We start from the raw sequence: 20024 nt of genomic DNA, 5'->3' as shown, positions 1-20024 counted from the left end.
AACTACAGATCTCTATTATGTACAGCTTGATTTTTTTTAAGATATAATAAATTTAAATTGTAGTTTTCAAAGCTATCCTATTTGAGCTTCTTTCTGGACTTGTCTTCTCTGCATTTAAAATGATCCTTTTTCTTCCTTTTATTCCCTTCTTATTACCCACACTCTATTCCCCCTTACCCTTTCACCCACCACCATAAGAAAGAGAGAGAGGAAGGAAGGAAGGAAGGAAGGAAGGAAGGAAGGAGGGAGGGATGGAAAAGAATAGCCCTTGTAACAAATATACATAGTCAAAGAAAGCAAATTCCTACTTGACCATGTGTGAAAAATATATATCTTATTCTGCATCCTGAATCTGTCACCTCTCTCTTAAGAGGGTAGCATGACCATTGATCAGAGTTCTCAACTAATTCAGTTTTTACACAAATTCTTCCTCTTGCCTCAAAGCCTGATACAATGGAAAGAGCACAGACTATGGGATCAGAGAACCTGGATTCAAACCTCCCCCCTGATTCTTATTACCTCTGTGACTTTGAACAATGAACAACCTCTTGTAGCCTCAATTTCCTCATCTATAAACTGAGGCAGTCAGACTAGATGCCCTCTAGGGTCCTTTGTAGTTCTCGATCTATGTTCTTGGTCCTAACCCTAACATCACCTAATTTTACTTCGAACCCTAACCTTAACCCTATTCCTCACTTTCAACACAATGCTTATCTTAACATCGATCTTGAATTGAACCCCCTCCTTAAACCTTCACTCTCACAATGGAAAACCACTTGGTTTTAGACTCAGAGGCTCTAGCTTCCAATTGGGCTGCTGACACTGAAGTCATATGACATCCATGGGTCTCAGCTCCCTCATCTGTGAAATGAAGGGACTGGACTAGATGTGCTCTGAGGTACTTTGCAGCTTTAGATCTATAATCCCATGACCCTTCTAATGCTGCTCCAACCAAACCCATCCCTAAGGCTTGCTCCCTCTCCCAGGAAGAGAGGGGCATTTGAAGGAGAAATAGCTCACCCTGGGCACCAGAAGGAGGCTGATCTACAACTAAGATGTGGCATTCTACCCTAGCTCTAGGTTCAAGGTTGGGGATTACTTGGAGTCAAGAAGAGGAAGACTGGCATGGATGCTAAATGCAAACCAACACAAACCTGCTTGAGTATGTTCTGCTCCCGCATCAGTTTCTGCCGCTCTCGGTTGGGCTTGGTCACCATGATGTCCAGAACACTCTGCCCATTGTTGGGGACATCACTGACAAAGAACACCAGGTCCTCCAGCAACTGGATGACAAACCTGGGAGCAAGTGAAAGAATAGTGCTTAAGAAATACCTGGTAGGGCCAGCTCATTAGCGTAGTAAATAAAGCACCTGCCCTGGAGTCAGGAGGACCTGAGTTCAAATCCAGCCTCAGACACTTAACACTTAGTAGCCATGTGACCTTGGGAGAGTCACTTAACCCCAATTGCCCTGCCTTCCCCTCTCCTTCCTTCCTTCTTTGCTGCCTTACCCCCCTCCCTCCCAGAATCAATCTATTGGGGGTAGCTCACGATCTGTCTACAACAGTAAAATAAATCTCTATGGGGTCAATCCCTGCTGAAAAATATCCAGCAGCATGACCACTTTAATTTCTCACAGAAGTAGGTTTAAACACTTAATCCTGGCATTTAAGGCTCTCCACAATTTAGGGTCAATCTACCTTTCCAGCTGTAGCTCCCATTGGCCCCCTGTACATACCTTCCTATACAATCAAATGAGTTTTCTCATTCTATATGTGACTTTGCTCCACACCTTTGCCTACGCTGTTCTCCCTCCCTCTCTTTCTGTACCTCAACAATTCTAGTCATCTTTCAGGGCGCAGCTCAAGTCCCCTTTCAAATCAACTATTAAGTAACTTCTATGTTCATATCGGCAGCTAGGTGACACAGCGCAGGCTGGGTCTGGAGTCAGGAAGACTCACTTTCCTGAACTCAAATCTGCCCTCAGACAATTACTAGCTGTGTGGCCCTGGGCAAATCACTTAACCCTGTTTGCCTCAGTTGCCTGTAAAATGAGCTGTAGAAGGAAATGGCGAACTATTCCAGTCTCTTTGCCAAGGAAAACCCAAATGGGGTCATGAAGAGTTGGCCACAACTGAACAACAACAAAATGTTCATATCAAATAGGGGACAGGGTTAGAAATTGGACCTGTGATTTCATTGGCTAGGGAACTCCAGAATGAGGATACCTCTCCCCTCCCTCCCTCCACCCCTCCCCAATGTAGACTGCTATATTCTCTGCAATTCAATGGATCAACAGATTCTCAATTCTGTAATCTCCATTAATCCATTAAATCTCTGCAGATTTAGAGTTGCTTAGAGCCCAGAAAAGCTGCACTCTAAGCACACAGCCAGCATGTTTCAGAGGCTGGATTAGAACTCAGGTCTTTCTGACTCTGAGGCCAGATCCCTATCCATTCCAAACTGCCCCTCAAAAATCAGAAAAAAAGTCTCCAAATAAAGATGATGTTTGGACAAGATTACCTCTAAATTTCTTAATCTGATGACCCTATACCCTAAGTAGAGTGCTTTGCAAACTTACTATTGCTATTTGCAGGGGGGAAGGGTGGGGTAGCAGCTTGAGGGGCATCTTGGAGACCAGTTAGAAGGCTATTAGAATAATCCAGGCAGGAGGGAGGGAAAGAGAATTTGGAACTTAAAATTTTTTAAAATGAATGTTAAAAATTGTGTTTACTTGGAAAATAAAATATTTTTTTTAAAAAAACAACCCAAGTAAGAGAAAATAAGGCCTAAATGAGGGTATCAGCTGAGACAATGAAGAAGAGATAGATGTAAAGAAGTTGACAGTACTTTGCAAGGGATGAAAGGGAGCAGAAGCCAGTTTTAGGATTTCACTGGTCCAGGGGACTCTTGGCTGAAGACACTCCTACCAGTGCAAGTTTGCACCTTCTCTGCAATTTATCCTCTTATTAGTCTAGACTATGGAGGAGGTAGGTGAGTTACCCAGGGTCACACAACCAGTATGTATCAGGTAGAACTTGAACCCAAGTATCCTGGCTCCATGATCAACTTTCTATCCACTGCTACAATTTAAGTAGGGAAGCTAGGTGGTACAGCAAATAGAGCATGGAGCCTGGAGACAGGAAGACTTGAGTTCCAATCCAACCTCAGACCCCTACTAGCTGTGTGACCCTGAACAAGGCACTTAACCTTGTTTGCCTCAGTTTCCTCATCTGTAAAATGAGCTGGAGAAGGACATGGCAAACCACTCTAGTATCTTTGCCAAGAAAACTCCGAATGGGGTCACAAAGTATCAGAAACAACCAAAATAAGTGAACAATATCATTTAAGTGGCGATAATTATTCATAAATCTATAATTCTCACAACAGAGGCAGGTGATTGGATATGGGAGGCAAGGGAGAAGTTAAAATCAAAGCTAATTCTCGCATAGAGGTGTGCTGGTAAATATCTAACTGGCTCTCAAAAATAACAACAGACTTTTAAGTTTGATCCATATTAACAAAAGCTTCTCCATAACTTTCTTAAACACAGAAAATCAAAAAAACCACAAATCAAACCCTAACTTGCAGCATTTGCAGATTTCTGAAGTATAAAAGCTAACACAGAATATTTAACAACTGGCTTCCTTGAGCAGGTAAGAGCTGGTTCCAGCATACTCCTGCTCTAGGGGATCACCCCACCTACACTTACATCCAGCCTAAATGTGCCTGCCTGCACCTGCCCTCCACCCCATACTTCCTAGTTCTACCCTTTAGAGCCAAGAAGAACAAAGCTAATCATTATCTTCCATGGGGCTGGCCTTGAAATACCTGAAGACAACTATCATATCTCTCCAAAGTGTCTTCTCTTCCCCAGACTAAATATTCCCATCTCTTTAATGGATCCTCAATTTGGTAATCTCCATTAATCCACTAAGATTAACTTTAGGGACAAGTTCATTCAACTTGTTGACTAAAGAAAAAACAAGTCAGTAGATGACCCGCGTTCCCAAGGGCTCTACCTGCGGTCATTCTGGCTGATGAAACCCTCACTGAGCTTCTCCACAGCACTGGCCAACATAGAACTGGCGTCATTGGCAAAGTCGAGGTCTCGGATCTCAGACACGGGCACAGAGACGATAGCAAAGGCTTCTTTGTCTTCCTTGGTGGGGCAGGTGCCCAGCTGCAATGACCTGGAGTTAGCCTCCTCCTCCCAGCAGGGAACGACTCCTCATTCCCTCCACCATGGCCTCCCCTCAGCAGCCATTCTCACTTCCTCTTCCTTCTTCCCTCCCTTCTTCCCTTTCTCTCCTATCCTTGGAGGTACCATGAGTCGGATGGGCCGCTCCTCCTCGATGTCAATGGGAACGTTTGTGCTCTGGATCCAAGTGTTGGTGCAGAGATGGCGCAGCCGGACATAGGAGTTTCTAGCATGGAGAGGTTCATACAAAGGTCATGAATCACAGAGAGGTCAGTGGTCACTTAAAGGTCAGAGGACACCTGGGCAGGAGCTCACAGGGTGAGGGGGGATGCAAGGTGGCACAGAAGCGGTAGGCTGTGACATAACCTCACTCTTGTCTAGCAGATTTTAATGTTTCAGAAAGCCTATGAGGTAGAGAGGACAGTTAACCTGATCCCTGCTTCACAGATAAGGAAACAGGTTCAAAGAAGAGAAATGACCTGCCCAAGGTTACACAACTACCTGGTGACAGAGATAATACTAGAACCCAACCTCAGGCCTTAACAACTGCCACATACTACAGACAGAGCAGAGAACACAGGGTAAGGGACGTTCCAACACCCATATAGCCCCATGGAGAAGCTGGGTTGGGCCACCATGATCCATCCATATCTCCCCTGCCCTGATTCTCTAGCACAGGGTACTGGACTTGGAGTCAAGAAGACTTCAGTGTGAACTGCCTCAGATACAGGATATCTTGGGGAAGTCACTTCACCTCTGCGCCTCAGTTTCCTCATCATTAAAATGATGAGTTTAAAGGGATAGGCACCAGCCGTGGAGTCAAGAGGACCTGAGGTCAAATCTGGCCTCAGATACTTGACACTTACTAGTTGTGTGACCTTGGGCAAGTCACTTAACCTCAACTGCCTTGCTTTCCCCTCTCCAAAAGAAAAAGAGTTTTTAAAAAATGATGGGTTTAGACTTGACTCTAAGGTCCCTTCCAGCTCTAAAGCTATAATCTTATGATGATCCTATGATCCCCCTCTCAGGGTCAGGATTGAGAGGGACAGAGTGAGGGAGGGGATACAAACCTAGGCACAAAAGAGTCCGTCTTCTGCAGTGTGGTGGGATCAAGCTCAAAGAGAGAAGCAATATCATTCCCGTGGGGTACGGCCACAAGTCGGTATTTGATCTTCTCACCAGCATTTCTCCGGCCAGTTCTTCCCTGGGACACCTAAGAGAAATATGACCTCCTAAGACCTCAGTCCTTCCCATCCCCTTCAGCTTCAGAACCTTGTAGAGTCCCTTCTGTACCCTATCCCAGTGCCCCAGAGCTCCCTGCCAGCTCCCTGGCTGCTTGGCCCAATCCCCTGTCTATGGAAGCCCTCTCCACTCTAATCACTCAACAAATACTTATTATGCAGCTACTATACACCAGGAACGAAGATTAGGCATAAGACCAGCAACCAAATAATAGTAAGACAGTCCCTGTCCTTGAACAGCCACTTACAGCTCCTGTAGCTTTTGGTTCTCCTGAATCACCCTTGTAGCTGGGGTTTTCCTAGGAAAGGAACAAAGGATATTAACTGGCCTGCTCCATCAACCTCAGTGAAACAGAAGTTAGAAACAAGCATTTTCAAGAAACAAGTTTGCAAAGCTCTCTACATATGTCATTCACTTATCCTCACAACCACCCTGGAAGGCAGATGCTATCATTATCCCCATTTTACAGATGAGGAAACTGAAGCTGAGAGGGGTTAAGTGACTTGCCCAACTCACAGAGCTGAGTCTAAGGCAGAATTTGAAGTCAGGTCTCATCTCTGAATCCAGGCTCAACATTCTATGTACCGTAGCACCTCCAGCTAGGCTCTATAGTATTTTTTTAAGTACCCAACTATACCCACATCACCCTGGAATGGAAGATGAGAAAACATTTACAGACCCCCAGGGGATTAGGCAGGTGTTTCCTCACCCTCCCATGTTTTAAGCCATAGCTGTTCCCCCATACATTGTTCCCCCAACTTCCTCCAAACCCTTGCCCACTCCCACTCTGTAACAAGGAAGAGCAGTGAGAGAGAACTCAATAACTACAGAGATCTCCTCCCAGGTCCTTCCTCCCAGACTCCTTTATAACACATACATATATGTACATATCCTTACATGTACACACATACAGATACATCTGCATACATGTACAACTCTATTCTGCTGCATACACATTTGGATGTATGTACTTGTGGTCACATGCCAGAATACTTGGGTGCACATATAAATTTATGCATAAGTACACACACCACCCATTCAAACCCAAGCATTTACAAAAGTATCCACATGTTTATAGGAATACACATACACACACACAACTTCAACTCATCCCTGTCTCCTGTCCTCACCTCTGCTGCCAGGTAATTGCCTGTGGCCAAGTGTTTAAAGCGGTACAATCCATTCCAGTGGCCAGCCCCTCCTCGGCAGGGGTCATGGTGGACAACCTAAGAGCGAACCATATATATTATTAATGTATTTTTTGCTTAACAGGAAGATCTTTCAATAGGCCCATGTGACCTGCTTAAGTCACATGGAAGCCTAGGTTTGAGTCACATGAGCCTAGGTCACAAAGAGTTGTGATGCCCTCTGACCCTGAAGAAGTGTATATATACTCTGAGGTTAGCATTTTGCTTTGGGATTCACTCATGGGAAGAGTGTTCATCTGATGTAGCCAGATAAGACTCTGGGTAGCCATTAAGAAGCCTCCCCGGTTTTGAAAACCCAGATATTGGTGCTTCTCTCTCTGGTCACTATGTATGTATGTAATGGTCAGATAGTTGAATCTGTCTGTTGATATGTGATGTATGTATTATTTGGTCAGATGGTTAGAAGCCCTGTCAGGTGGTCTTTATGCTATTATTTCTGCTTTTAATTTCTGTTTGTATTTTCTCTGAAGTTCAGGGTGCTGACTTTTTCCCCTGAACTAAGTAAATGATATATATGTTTGATTAAAGTAAGACTGTTGACCCCTTTTGAGTTACTTTCATTTAGAAAAGCTGATCAAAGAACCTGTGCTTACAGTAGCCCTCCTGTGTGCTGGTGTTTTTGGTCTTATGCCCCCACAGCAGCTGCAAGTAGCACTGCTGTTACACCATAGAGAACAGGCGAGTTGAAAAGTGTCAGGGTATGCTCAGACCCAGAGGGCATAGGAAAATATGAAGCTAAGCCCAAAAGGGGCATGGTCCAAATAAAGACTGGAAAAGCAAGGGAGGGTGAGCTCAGATAGCTTAGACACTCCACCTGTCATCCTTGGGGCTCCTGGAAGGGTTAGGCCTAGTAATTTTGGAGACACTAGCTTTTCTCCCATGGGATTATAGAAGAGATGGGGATATTAGGGGTAAGGGATCTGAAGTTTGAGAAATGAGAGGAGTTTCAGAGTTGGGAGGAGGGAGATGATCCAAGGGGCTGAGAAAGAAGGTAAAGGCTGGGAAGGCTTTATGGAGAGAGTAATGATTCAAAGGCTGAAACTGGAAAAGGTTGAGTATAGGTCTGGCCCCAGGAGTTAGGGGTTCAAGGTAGATCTGGGGCCCTGGTGTTAGAGCAATAATAACAATTGCTGATATTGATATAATGCCTAACACTAAAGGAAGTTTACACAAAAGACACGGGGATTAGATTAGTGGATATGGATGTCAGGAACTGGGCTCTGAGGCTCTGAGGAGCTCCATCCTCAGGGGCTCACCTCCACTTCCCAGAGTGCATTGGAGCTGGTTGCTGATGTGGCAGACTGGCGCAGGGTGGTACGAAGGAACACCTGTAGCTTGCCCTTGTACTCATCACATGTCAGAAATTTCTCTTGCTCTGCATGGAACAAGCGTACCACATCTCCCTGCAAAGGGGAAAGAGAAAAGAAGAGAGGGTCAGGGTGGCTGGAGGGCGCAGGGGTACATTTTACAGAATAGGCCCAACCATAAAAGTTCCTTGCAGCAGGTAACTCCTCGAGGAAAAGCCAGTGCCTTCTACACTTTAGTTCACGATCTAGGAATCCTTCCTGCTATGCTTCACAGAATTACAGAATTTTAGAATTGGAAACAACCTCAGTGACCATCTTATCCAAAAAGAATCTCCACTATGGCCTAAACAAGTGACCACTAAACAAGTGGTCACTAAGCCTCTGTTTGAAGACCTCCAAGGAGGGGGACCCCTTCCTTCTCCTTTGGGGCAGCCTTACTTATGAGGAAGCTTTTCCCAACACCAAACCTAATGTAGCCCCTTCACAACTTAAATCCATTGCTCCCAGTTCTGCCTTCTGGAACCAAACAGAACTAGTCCACTCCCTCTTTCACACATCAGTCTTCAAATACTTGAAAGCAGCCATTGTGACCCCTCTAAGTCCTGTCTTCTGATTAAATATATCCCCAGTTCCTTCCATTCATCTTCATATGTCAAAGACTCAAGGCCCTAAAATATCCTTGTTGCCTTCCTCTGGACACTCTTCAGTTTATTAATGTTCTTACACCATGGGGACCAGATTAAACACAATGAGCTTCTTCAAAACAGCACCCACTCAACCAGCCATTTACAAAGAAAAACTATGATACCACAGCATGAGAAAATCTTGGGGGCACAAACTTCTCAGTCCAGTATTTGAGGCCTTTCATGCTTTGATCCTAACCTACCTTCCTACATTTAGACTCCCATGTTTGTAATTTTGGTTTATCTTTAGCCATCTGACAGATCTTTCTCCCCCATTCCTCACATCCAATCAGTTGTCAGTTCTATTAAATTCACCCCTGCAACATCATTCACATCTGTTCCCTCTTCTCTATTCCTGCTGCTACTACAATAGCCTTGGCCCTCATTGCTACCTCCCCAGACTAGAGGATTACAGGAGTCTTCTAGGAGGGTTTCTATTTCTATTCTCTCTCAGTTCCTATACATTGTGATATACAGATACAGTAGAGTTAAATAGAACATATATATATATATATATATATTATTTAATAAAGTAATGCTAAAATTGCTCTGTAACTCCATCTGTATTTTTTGCTTTCTTCTGTGCATTTTTAAATTCACTATGTCTTTTCATGCTAATGCCAGACTGATATTCTAAGAAACAGATCTGATTAAGTCACTCCTATGCTAGAAAAAAAATCAAAGCTATCAAGTCATATGAAAAATGCTCTAAGTAAATAATAATTAAAGAAATGTAAATTAAAACAAGTCTGAGGTACTACCTCACACTCATCAAACTGGCTGACAGAAAAGGAAAATGACAAACATTGGAGGGGATGTGGGAAAATAGATACATTAATTCACTGTTGGAGGAGTTGTGAATAGGTTCAAATCTTTTAGAGAGCAATGTGGAACTATGCCCAAAGAACTATAAAACTGTGCATACCCTTTGACACAGCAATCACTACTATGTGCCCCAAGATCAAATGACCCATATATACAAAAGCATTTGTAGCAGCTCTTTTTGTGGTGGCAAAGAATTGGAAAATGAGGCAATGCTAATTGGGGAATGACTGGATAAATTATGGCAGGGGTGGGAAACCTCAAGCCTCAAGGTCACATGTGGCTTTGAGGCCACAGCTTCTCTACACCTTAGTTATGGTATATGAATGTGATGGAATGCTATTGTGCTATAAGAAATGATGAAGAGGGTAATTTCAACAACAACAACAAAAAACCTGGGAAGACTCATATAAACTGATGCAAAGTGAAGTGAGCAGAACCAAGAGAACAATCTACACAGTAAGGGCAATATTACAAACATAATCAACTGAGAAAGACTTCGTAACTTAGGAATACAGTGATCTACCAGAATTCCAAAGGACTCATAATGGAAAATCTATTCACCTCCAGCCAGAGAACTGATGGACTCAGAGTTCTGGTTGACACGTATTTTTTTGTCATTCTTGTTTTTTTCTTGGAACACAGCTAATGGGTAAATATGTTCTGCATGACTTCACATACATAAAGGGTATTCTATTTCTTGCCTTCTCAATGGGTGGGGGAAGGGTAGAGACAGAGAGAATTTGGAACTGAAAATTAAAATCAAACTAAATTTTTAAAAAGCACTCCTCTGTTTAATAAACTTCAATGGATCCCTAACAAGTAAAGGGTGGCACTCTAGGCTCGAAGCACCACTTTATCTTTCCAGCCATATCTCTCATTATAGCCCTATTCATATCCTATCTTCCAGCCAAACTGAAGGACTTTCTGGCCTCCAAAGAGGTCCTATGCTCCCTAGCCTAAGTGATTTTGTTCACACTTTCACCTGTGCCTAGAATGCTCTCCCTCCCCATCTCTGCCTGGCAAAGCCCAGCTCAACCCACCCTTCCAAGAAGCCTTTCCTGATATCCAATCCAGTAAACATTTATTAAGCATCTACTATGTTCCAGGCACTGTGCAAAATAAGAGTTCCTACCCTCAATGAGCTTACATTCTACTGGGTAAGACAATATATAAGAATACATAAGAATATAAGAATACACAATATATAAGAATAAGGGATGCACTAGCACGGGGAGGAAGGGGGGATACCAAGAAAGGCCTGGGGAACAGATTTCCACAGATGTTAAAAAGAACAGTGAGGATTACACGCTGAGTAAGGGAGAAGCCTGTGAAAGGTCCAAACACGTGGACTAGAATAACATTTCTCCTGGGACTTCAACTGTCTAACAAATGTACAAAATGTTTACAAATTTTTATGAAATTTTAGATTATCATCCACTTGTATCTGTAATTTATTGTTAGAAAATATTTTCCATATGTCTGTTACATACAACATGTACTTTTCAAGTCTGCAGCTATGAATCTGCAATTGAAACTGATTCAACATGCTTTGTTTTATAACTTTCTAATGTACTTGTCATGTAATATTGTGTATTGTTATAGTTATCTGTTTGTATCCCTTTGGAGTCCTATAAGGGCAAGAACTTGTCTTACCTAAACTTTGTATTCTGTCCTGCCTTCTCCCCTCCAAAAAGACAAAAAAAAAAAAACCCAAACCATAAAATCTGGTCTCAGACACTTAACATTTACTAGCTATGTGACCTTGGGCAAGTCACTTAACCCCAACTGCCCTGCCTTCTCCCCTCCAAAAAAAACAAAAAACCAAAAACATAAACTTTGTATCTTCCCAGTCCCTAGGTCTAGGACAATACTATGTACACAGTAGGCACTTAAAAATGTCTGCCTATGAACTGTGAACTGATTCATCTGTTTTGCAAAGCAATCTGGAATTATGCTCAGAGTTATAAAACTGTACATACCCTTCGACCCAGCAATACCACGATTAAGTCTGTTTTCCAAGGTGATCAGGAAAAAAGGAAAAGAACATATATGTTCTGAAATATTTATAACAGCTCTCTTTGTGGTGACAAAGAACTGGAAATTGAGGAGATGCTCATCAATTGGGGAATAGTTAAACAATTTGCGTACATGATTGTGATGGAACACTACTGTGCTATAAGAAATGATGAGCTGGTTGATTTTAGAAAAACATGGAAAGACTTACATGAAATACCAGAGAACATTGTATACAGTAAGAACAATACTGTTCAAAGAATAACTGTGAATGACGAAGTTATTTTGAATATTTAAATACTAAAATCAACTACAAAGGACTTATGAAGGAAGATGCTATCCACCTCTGGTATGTGTGTGTCTGTCTGTCTGTCTAGGTGTCTGTCTGTCGAATGGTGGCCTTCTCTAGTGTGGCATGGGGAGGAAAGGAGAAAAAATGCACAGCAGAGAGCAAAGAAGCACAGAAGTAAGCACAGAATAGTCAGGAAGCTTTGAAAATGATGTATAGTATTGATTTGTAGCTTCATACTGAATCCTCTTTTTGTGTTGTGCTGTAGACCTGGAATTTTTTTTTTGTCTTTTTGTATTTAAGCTCAACATGGATAAAAAATTTTCAGAACAAAAATAAATAAATGTCTGCCCAATGCTAATTCCCTTTATGCACCTTCGAATCCAGCCAAGCTGAACTAGTCACCAGTTCCCAAATACGTTGACCATTTTACAATCTCTTCAATGTTGCCCCTGCTGCTTCCTCCACGGGGAGCACATACCCTGCATCTTTCTGTCTGCAGAAATCCTAACCATCATTCAAGGCCCAGCTCAAATGGTCCATTTCTCACAAAGTCTTCCTTGCCAGAAGTGATCTCGCTGTTGTCAGAGTTCACACGTCATTTTGTTTGTACTTCTAATCACTTTCTGCCCAGTGTATTGTGGGTATTTGTGAGTGTGCTTTATTCTCAACAGTAAACTGTCAGTTTCTTGAGAATAAAGACCATTTATTAGTCACTTGTGTGTTCCTCATAGGGCCTGTGTTTTTCTTGGCCTCCGTCCAACAGACGTTGGTTACCTAACCATGTTCCCTCCTACTGCTTCAGACCCCTTCTATTCTACCCAGTCCCTTTGCTGGCACCTCCCATTTCTGGGAATCTTCTGTTCCAGGGTAGAAACTTCCAGTTTCCTAAGTGATTGATGCTTCTCTGTCTGTGACCTTGTGGGAAATAAACCAGGCTGGCCTGAGCAAAGGACCCCTTTCCTCCCTATAAAATACCCAAGCTGCTCTGACTCCAGAGCATGAGTTGAACAAGCTGTCTTGGGACAGAAGATCTGAGCCACTGAGCTCTCCTTTTTTCCTCCCATCGTCTGGAGACCATTCTACCTGAGGACCCCAGGCAACATCTCTGGTTGTATCCCCTCCCAATCCTGCTTTGGAGTTCATGTTCAGTCATTTCAGTCATATCCAACTCTTCATGATCCCATTTGAGATTTTCTTGGCAGAGATACTGGAGTGGTTTGCCATTTCCTTCTCCAGCCCATTTTACAGATGAGGAAACTGAGGCAAACAGGTTGAGTGACTTTCCCAGGGACATACAGCTAGTAAGTATGTGAGGCCAAATTTGAACTCAGGAAGAAGAATCTTCCTTTCTCCGGGCCCAGCACTCTGCACTGTACTACCTAGCTGCTCCACTTAAAAAATATAGAGATTATAAGTTTAGAGATGGATGGGGCCTTGGAGGTTGTTATCAAGTTGAACCCTCTCATTTTACAGATGAGGAAACTAAAGCCTAGAAAGTTTAGATGATTTTCCCAGGGTCAGTCACATGGTTAGTAAATGTGTGAGGCAGGATTTGAACCTAAGACTTTCTGACTCTCAAGTCCAGCACCAGATCACACCATACACTCTCTAGGAGCAAAAGAAGAGAGGTCTGATTGGTTTTTCTACTCCTGAGGTAACAGGGATTATATTCAATACAGGAATGGGTACACAGAATTAGTAATCAATAGGTATGTACCCAATATCCATCACTAAGCCAGGGACAGTGAGAGATACAAAGAAATAGAAGTCCCTGCCTTTGAGGAGCTCAGAGTCTAATGGGAGACAGGGTTAGAGTGTAAAATAACACAACTGAATCAAATCAAGAAAACAGCATGTAACTGTGCTGAACTGATTTGTACAGTCCAACATGTGTTCTGAAAAAAGAATATGAGTGGTCAGGTAAGTCTTCATGGAAGAGGTAGAGTTTGAACTGGGTCTTGAGGACTGGAAGTAATTGAGGTAGCTGGGGATTCCAAGAAGAAACAGCAGAGTTTAGAAGCTAAGGGGTGCAGCAGAAAGAGGGCTGAGCCTGGACTTAGTTCAAATCTGACTTCACTAGTTGGATGTGACAGTCATTTAATGTCTGCCTGCCTCAGTTTCCTCATCTGTAAAATGGAGTTAATAATAGCCACTATCTCCTAGAGCTGTCGTGAGGACCAAATGAGGTAATCATTACTGTAAAGCACTTCATAAACTTTACAATGTTATATAAATGCCAGGCATTTTATCATCATTACCATTGTTATTAAAGGTATATGCAGATGACCTTGACCTCTCAGTGTTGGGGAATACAGCAAGATAAGGCTGGATAGGGAGGACTCTGCAAAGCAGAGGGATCAGGACAAGAGGTTGTCAGCAATGGGTACCCACCAGGGGTGGGAGAAGTGATGCAAGTGTGATTGTGCTAGAATGTGTTAATTATTTACACTGGCTTGTTGAAATTTAGCTCATCAATCAGGCTCTGTTTCCAGACTGTTAAGTAGGTTTCGCAGATGCTAGTTTCCTCTTTTGGCCTGAATTCTTGGGTTACTTGGGTCACTCTTCAGTTCCACTTTAAATCAGCTCTCTTCATAACCACCCTGAATTCTTACTGAGTGAGACCATCTTCCCAGGAAAAATCCCCCAAGCCCCCCTGAGCTAGGCTCTCTCTTTTCTTCCTTTTTTTTGAAACTTTCTGGTGGCAGCTCCCAAAAGCCTCTATCAGTTCATTTCATTTCTTTAGCATCTTGTTGACTTCTTAGTTAACAGAGCCTTCTCTTGGAGCAAACAATTAAACCAGCAGACCCAATGACACTGTCTGGCAGCATATACACTATTATGCACCCACAGTCCCCTACCTCTCAGCCAAATGAAGGAACGTGGCTCCTCATCTCTTTTCAGGGGCCAAGATTGGGCATTACAATTACTAAGCATTTGGCTTCCTTTTTGTATTCTTCTTTATTTACATTTCAATCAGCTCACTCTGCAGTATGATATCATTTATTTCAAAAGTTTCTATTTTTTCCCCCTCATTCATGACTACTCCCCTTCCCGAAGAGTTTATGCTTCTGGGACTCTTCTGGAAGGATAATCACCTCACCCACTTGTCAAATAAAACTCTATTAGTTCAAATATAAGCATATCTGAAGCCCAGTTCCCATTATGATTACTCCTTCCCCACCTGGGCAGGGTTGCCATCAAATTCACATACATTTGGGAGAGGGTGCTTTCTGCCACAGAAGGCACTGAGCAAAAGGCACAAGATGGGTACATATGATCATGATTGGAGGAGGGAGAAGAGGGAAAATAATAATAGTAAACACCAGGAAGAGAATTGCAGGCAAAAGGACAGAGACCCCAAACTGCAGAAAACTTGCATAGAAAGAAGACAAAGAAAAACAAAGGCATCTAGGTGGCTCAGTGAACTGAATGCTAGGCCTAGAGTCAGGAAGACCTGAGTTCAAATTCAGCCTTAGATATTTACTGTGTGACCCTGAGCAAGTCACTTAAATTCTGTTTGCCTTAATCCACTGGAGAAGGAAATGGCAAACCACTCCTGTATCTCTGCCAAGAAAAAGCACAGGAAGATCCACAGGGTCATGAAGAGTTGGACACGACTGAATTGACAAACAACAACAAGGAAAAGAAAGAGGGAAAGACTGGAGAGGGAATGGAAGGAGGACCGGAGAGGAGATAAAGATACAGAATTGGAGGACAAAACTGGGATAGGGGAATGAGTTTCAGAGAGGGCTGCAAGACTACAGGGAAACATTAGGGAAAGGGAAATAAGGTTCAAGCATCAGGAAGAGGACTGAAGTTTAGGCAAAGGCTGAAAGATGCAAAGGAAAATCAGGATGGGGTAGGGAGGGTAGAATTGGGGTGGTAGGAAAGGGAGGGCTGCCCCAGAGAGCAGAGCTAGAGGGATCAGACAGGGGAACAGGGCAGGGAGGACTGAAGTGGAGCAAGTGGTGAGCATGGAAGAGGATGAAAAGAGTGAACAAAGGTGCTACTGAGGGAACCACTGAGGAGTTGAAAAGTATGATTTTTTTTCTTTAAAGCCTGGGTGTCCCTACCTCTCCCAGGCTGGAGTGCAGAGGATGTTCACGAGCCCAAACTCACTCCTGATTAGTGCAAGAGCTCTGGCCTGTTTCATTTCCTATCTGAATTAGTTTGCCCATCCTTCAGCAACCTGACAGTTCCCTCCTCCCAGAGACCTGCCATTTGGATGCTGAACTTAGTACAGATACCTGACAGGCTTAGCCAGCTGCAGCTAGGAACTCTTGAGCTCCAGAGATCCACCAGCCTCAGAGCCCAAAGCAGCAAGGATTCTAGACTTGTACCAAAGTATAATTATATGAAGACCCTCTCTCTAGGGTTCTTACCCCTTTCAAAACCTCCTCCAGGTGGTCTCGGAACTTCATGAACAAGTTGATTTTCCAGCTGGTGTTGCAGTTGACAGAGTTGACCTGGGTGAAGGGAAGTGAATTCTGTGAGGTCCCAGACGTCCTAAGTGACCGAAGGGGTAGGGGCTGAGAGAGCCTTGAGGAGCTAACTGCCTGGGAGAGGGGCTGCAGGCACCTCCTCCACCTCAGTGGCCTCCCCTTGCTTCCACTCAGAGCACAGGAGAAAAGACACTCAGTTTTATGGAAATATTCACTCTTCTGTATCTGGGCCCTGAACACCCCATTCCTAGGGACACCCACCTCACTGCTACCTCTCCTCCCCATCAAGAGTGGCCTATATAAGGAACATACTGAGATATGGGAGAAATTGTGCAGCCATCCTTCACCAGCCCAGGTAACATAGTTATGTGTCCCCAAAGAGTCAAGAACAGGAGAAAACAAAGGTGACAGTCCTCCCAGTCCCTCACCTCTTTGCAGCCGGCATTGTCACTGAGCTCATAGTTGCTTGCATGCAAGGGCTGTCCGGCATTGACAGGGTTCAGGATCACTTTGTCCCCCACAACCACCTGGGAGAGAGAGAACAGGTGATGAACTCCCTCCCTTTAGTCACCTGGTTTTCCTTAGGACCAGAAATCTATCCTTTTCCTTCCAGACTTTCCAGCCTTCTCTCTAGGCCTCAGTTTCCCCCATGTGAAACTGGAGAGATGTTCAACCCATCCCATCCCCCAAAAGGACCAGAAGCAAAGATGTGGGAGAAACATGAAATGCAATTGCCTGAGCCTCTAATGGAACCTTTTGACCTTTAGCGTTTGAAGAAGTGCCATCCGTTCCAAGCCTCCTCTGTTCCCAGCCTGTGACTCACATTGTCCCCATTGCTCCGAAGCTTCCAGAAAGGCTGGATGAAGAGCCAGGAACCCTCATTACCAGTGGCATCCAGAGTTACCCTCATGGCGTTCTTCTCCAGCAGAGCTGGTAGCCTCTTGTTCACAGTCAAGTACTTGTTGCTCTTCATGTGAAGGAGCTGAAAGGAAGGAGAGGGAGGTGGGGACAGGAGGTTGTCATGGGCAACCCTAAGGGGTGAAACCCTGGGCCAGGTACCAGCAAATGGAGCTAATCCAGCAGCGACCTCAGGACCCACAAATACACTGGCAGTCAAACATACACAGAGACTCATAAATGCAGTCTCTCATACACCTGGTTACATAGCTACTCAAATACATTCATACGCAGTCTCACAGTCGTAAGCACATATTGACAATCATACCTGTCAGTCACACAGAAAATCACAGTTATAAATGCCAAAAAAATACACATCCACAATCACACCCTTCAGGCACACTCAAACATAGTCATAAATACAGTCACCAAAAAATACACATTCACAATCACACCATCAGTCACACACAGAATCACAGCCACCAAAAAACAGACATTTAGTGATCACTCACCTATCAATCACAGATAGAATCAGTGACCAAAAAACACACATTCACAATCCTACGCATCAATCACACACACAATTAAGGCTTACAAGATATCCTCTGAAAGTTCCTGTCTTTTCAGCCAGTTCCTCGTGAGACTATTACACTAATTTGGGAGAAAGGATCTTAGACTGCTGTTCCAAATGGTGAAAATATATTAATGCCTAATCTTATAACCCATAATTAACTTGTTGCGAAAATGTTCAGTTCCTCCAGTCCTCTGCTGATGCATTCAAGGTTATGTGGCCCTAAGTTTCCAAGTGTCTGTGTTTCCTCACTACATCCTCTAAGGGCCACTAAGTTGTACATGAATTAAGAAACAACTACTACAGCAAAGCTCACAACCAAGCCTCAGTCACTGTGTCATGCATTTGTGACTTAGTCACACAACCACACCAATACAATCCTACTCACAGACACACAAAATCACACCTTAGCCTCATAAAGTCACAACTATACATGTATAAAATAACACCCAAGTCTTACAGTCTTAACAATCGAATTGTCTTACCCAAAGAGTTACAAATTCACACAGTCACATTCAGAGTCACTGTGTCTTATACCAACACATACACAAAATCACAACACAGAGAGACAAATCAACCTCATCACACACGCACACACATCCTTATGACCCAGGGATCAGTTTAACATCCAGAAGATGGTAACCTAAGGTCACCTTCCCTGGCCCATCCAGATGATGATTCAGCCTAAGGTCACTTTCCCCAGTCCATTCCCTAAGTTTTCTCCTGATATCATCCTTCCTCCCAATTTTCTCCAGATGAAAGAGGAAAGAAAGAGAAAGAAAGAGAAGAAAGGAGAAATGATAAGTTCATATCTTCTTTATAGGGCACCAATTTCCAAGCAGATGTTTATGAGAAGAGACACGAAGGCTAGATGGAGGCCGAGGCTGGGGATGGAGAAAGAAGGGGGACACTGAAGCAATGAAGGTGGGGAATATAAAGGAGGTGAGTCTCTACCTGTATGACACTGCCATACTTCACCACATCCCCATGAACTTTCTTGTTTTCTGTCTCGTTCTGCTTCTGTTCCATTTGGGCTGCATGCTACAAAGAGATACAAATTGAGGAGAAAAATGAAAGGGAAAACAAGGATTCAAAATGGGTCCCTCCCTAGGCTCTTGCCCCATGACAAAACATGCTCCCATCTTTCCTAAATAAGCTATAATTGGAACACCGCAAACACTTTAGGCCAGAAACTCATTATTCCCTAGTCCAGGAACAAAGTCAGCCTCTTCTAGTCCAGACAATGTAAAGGAAAGACTTAGGAAACTGAGGAAAGCAGAAAAAAGGAGGGACTTCTCTATAAAGAAACAGATCCTGTCTAAGACAATTCCAAAAGGTTCACGATGGGAAATGCTATCCACATCCAGAAAAAGAACTATGGAGTCTGAATGCAGATCAAAGCATACTATTTGTTCCTCTTTTTGTTTGTTTCTTCTTTCTCGTGGTTCCTCCCATTGGTTCTAATCCTTCTTTACAACATGACTAATGTGAAAATTTAAAAAAAAAAACAGATCCTGGTTTGTGAATTTTTTGGAGTGACCCATGTGTCAGTTTGGGTGTTAATCTGTTTAAGGTTATAGAAAAAACTGCTTTATATTTCCTTGGTTTTCCTTAAGTGGTTGGTGAGGGTGGGAGTAGGGAACTGGTTCAATAAGTTACTTGTTTGGTTTTACCAGACACATGATTTCATTAATATAAGGAACTCCCTGTGAGAAAGTTCCCTCTACCAGGAGAGATTTCATTGCTCTGCTACTTCTAGTCTTAGAGTAAGGGTGGGGAACCTACAGCCTCGAGGTCACATGTGGCTCTCTAGATCCTCAAGTGCAGCCCTCTGACTGAATCCAAACTAAACAGAACAATGTATTCAGTCAAAGGGCCAAACCTGAGGACCAGAGGGCCACATGTGGCCTCGAGACTACAGGTTTCCCTCCTCTGTCTTAGAGAATTCTCTTCAGCACTGAGAGGTTAAGTAACCTGTCTAGAGTCACATAGTCAATATGAGTTAAAGGTACGACTCAAACCCAGGTCTTTCTGACTCTGAGGTTGGCTCCCTATCTACTAAGCCACACTACCTCTTAGGGTAGATTAGTGCAAGATAAGGTTAGAGAGGAAGGTGAGCAACAGACCACAAAAGACTTTGAAAGTAATAGGGGTGAAATGGCCCAAACTCAACATCCCATGTGGAGGTTTCCTGATGGGCTGAGAATGAGCCTTGGATTGCAAGAATGGACCAATGGGAGCATTCCACAAAGTCCAGGTGAATACATTACAGAACTAGCCAGGGAGTATTCTAAATAGACAAGGCCATTTTCTTCTAGGGCCATGAGAGGATACAACAGCATCCA

At 43.4% G+C, this 20024-nt stretch overlaps 1 protein-coding gene across 5 annotated transcripts in view; it reads right to left on the bottom strand.

Moving 5' to 3' along the window:
• Nucleotides 1-20024, bottom strand: part of ITPR3 (inositol 1,4,5-trisphosphate receptor type 3) — a 126131-nt gene that overhangs the window by 61841 nt on the left and 44266 nt on the right. For all 5 annotated transcript variants that reach the window (XM_069073470.1, XM_069073471.1, XM_069073472.1 and 2 more), the window contains 11 exons: nt 18634-18720; nt 17035-17193; nt 16640-16738; nt 16152-16235; nt 7906-8052; nt 6572-6667; nt 5689-5739; nt 5270-5412; nt 4326-4425; nt 4021-4181; nt 1155-1296 (listed from right to left, as the gene is read on the bottom strand). In XM_069073470.1, the coding sequence (XP_068929571.1) occupies nt 1155-1296; nt 4021-4181; nt 4326-4425; nt 5270-5412; nt 5689-5739; nt 6572-6667; nt 7906-8052; nt 16152-16235; nt 16640-16738; nt 17035-17193; nt 18634-18720 (1269 nt within the window). The remainder of the gene's footprint in view (nt 1-1154; nt 1297-4020; nt 4182-4325; nt 4426-5269; nt 5413-5688; nt 5740-6571; nt 6668-7905; nt 8053-16151; nt 16236-16639; nt 16739-17034; nt 17194-18633; nt 18721-20024) is intronic.

Source organism: Petaurus breviceps, unplaced genomic scaffold, assembly GCF_028583685.1.
Source record: "Petaurus breviceps papuanus isolate PSGF00001 unplaced genomic scaffold, PetGlider_PUasm1.0 90865, whole genome shotgun sequence".
Classification (NCBI taxonomy): Eukaryota; Metazoa; Chordata; class Mammalia; order Diprotodontia; family Petauridae; genus Petaurus; species Petaurus breviceps.
The sequence above is the reverse complement of the archived record's forward strand: the minus strand, read 5'-3'. Positions and strand labels throughout refer to the sequence as shown.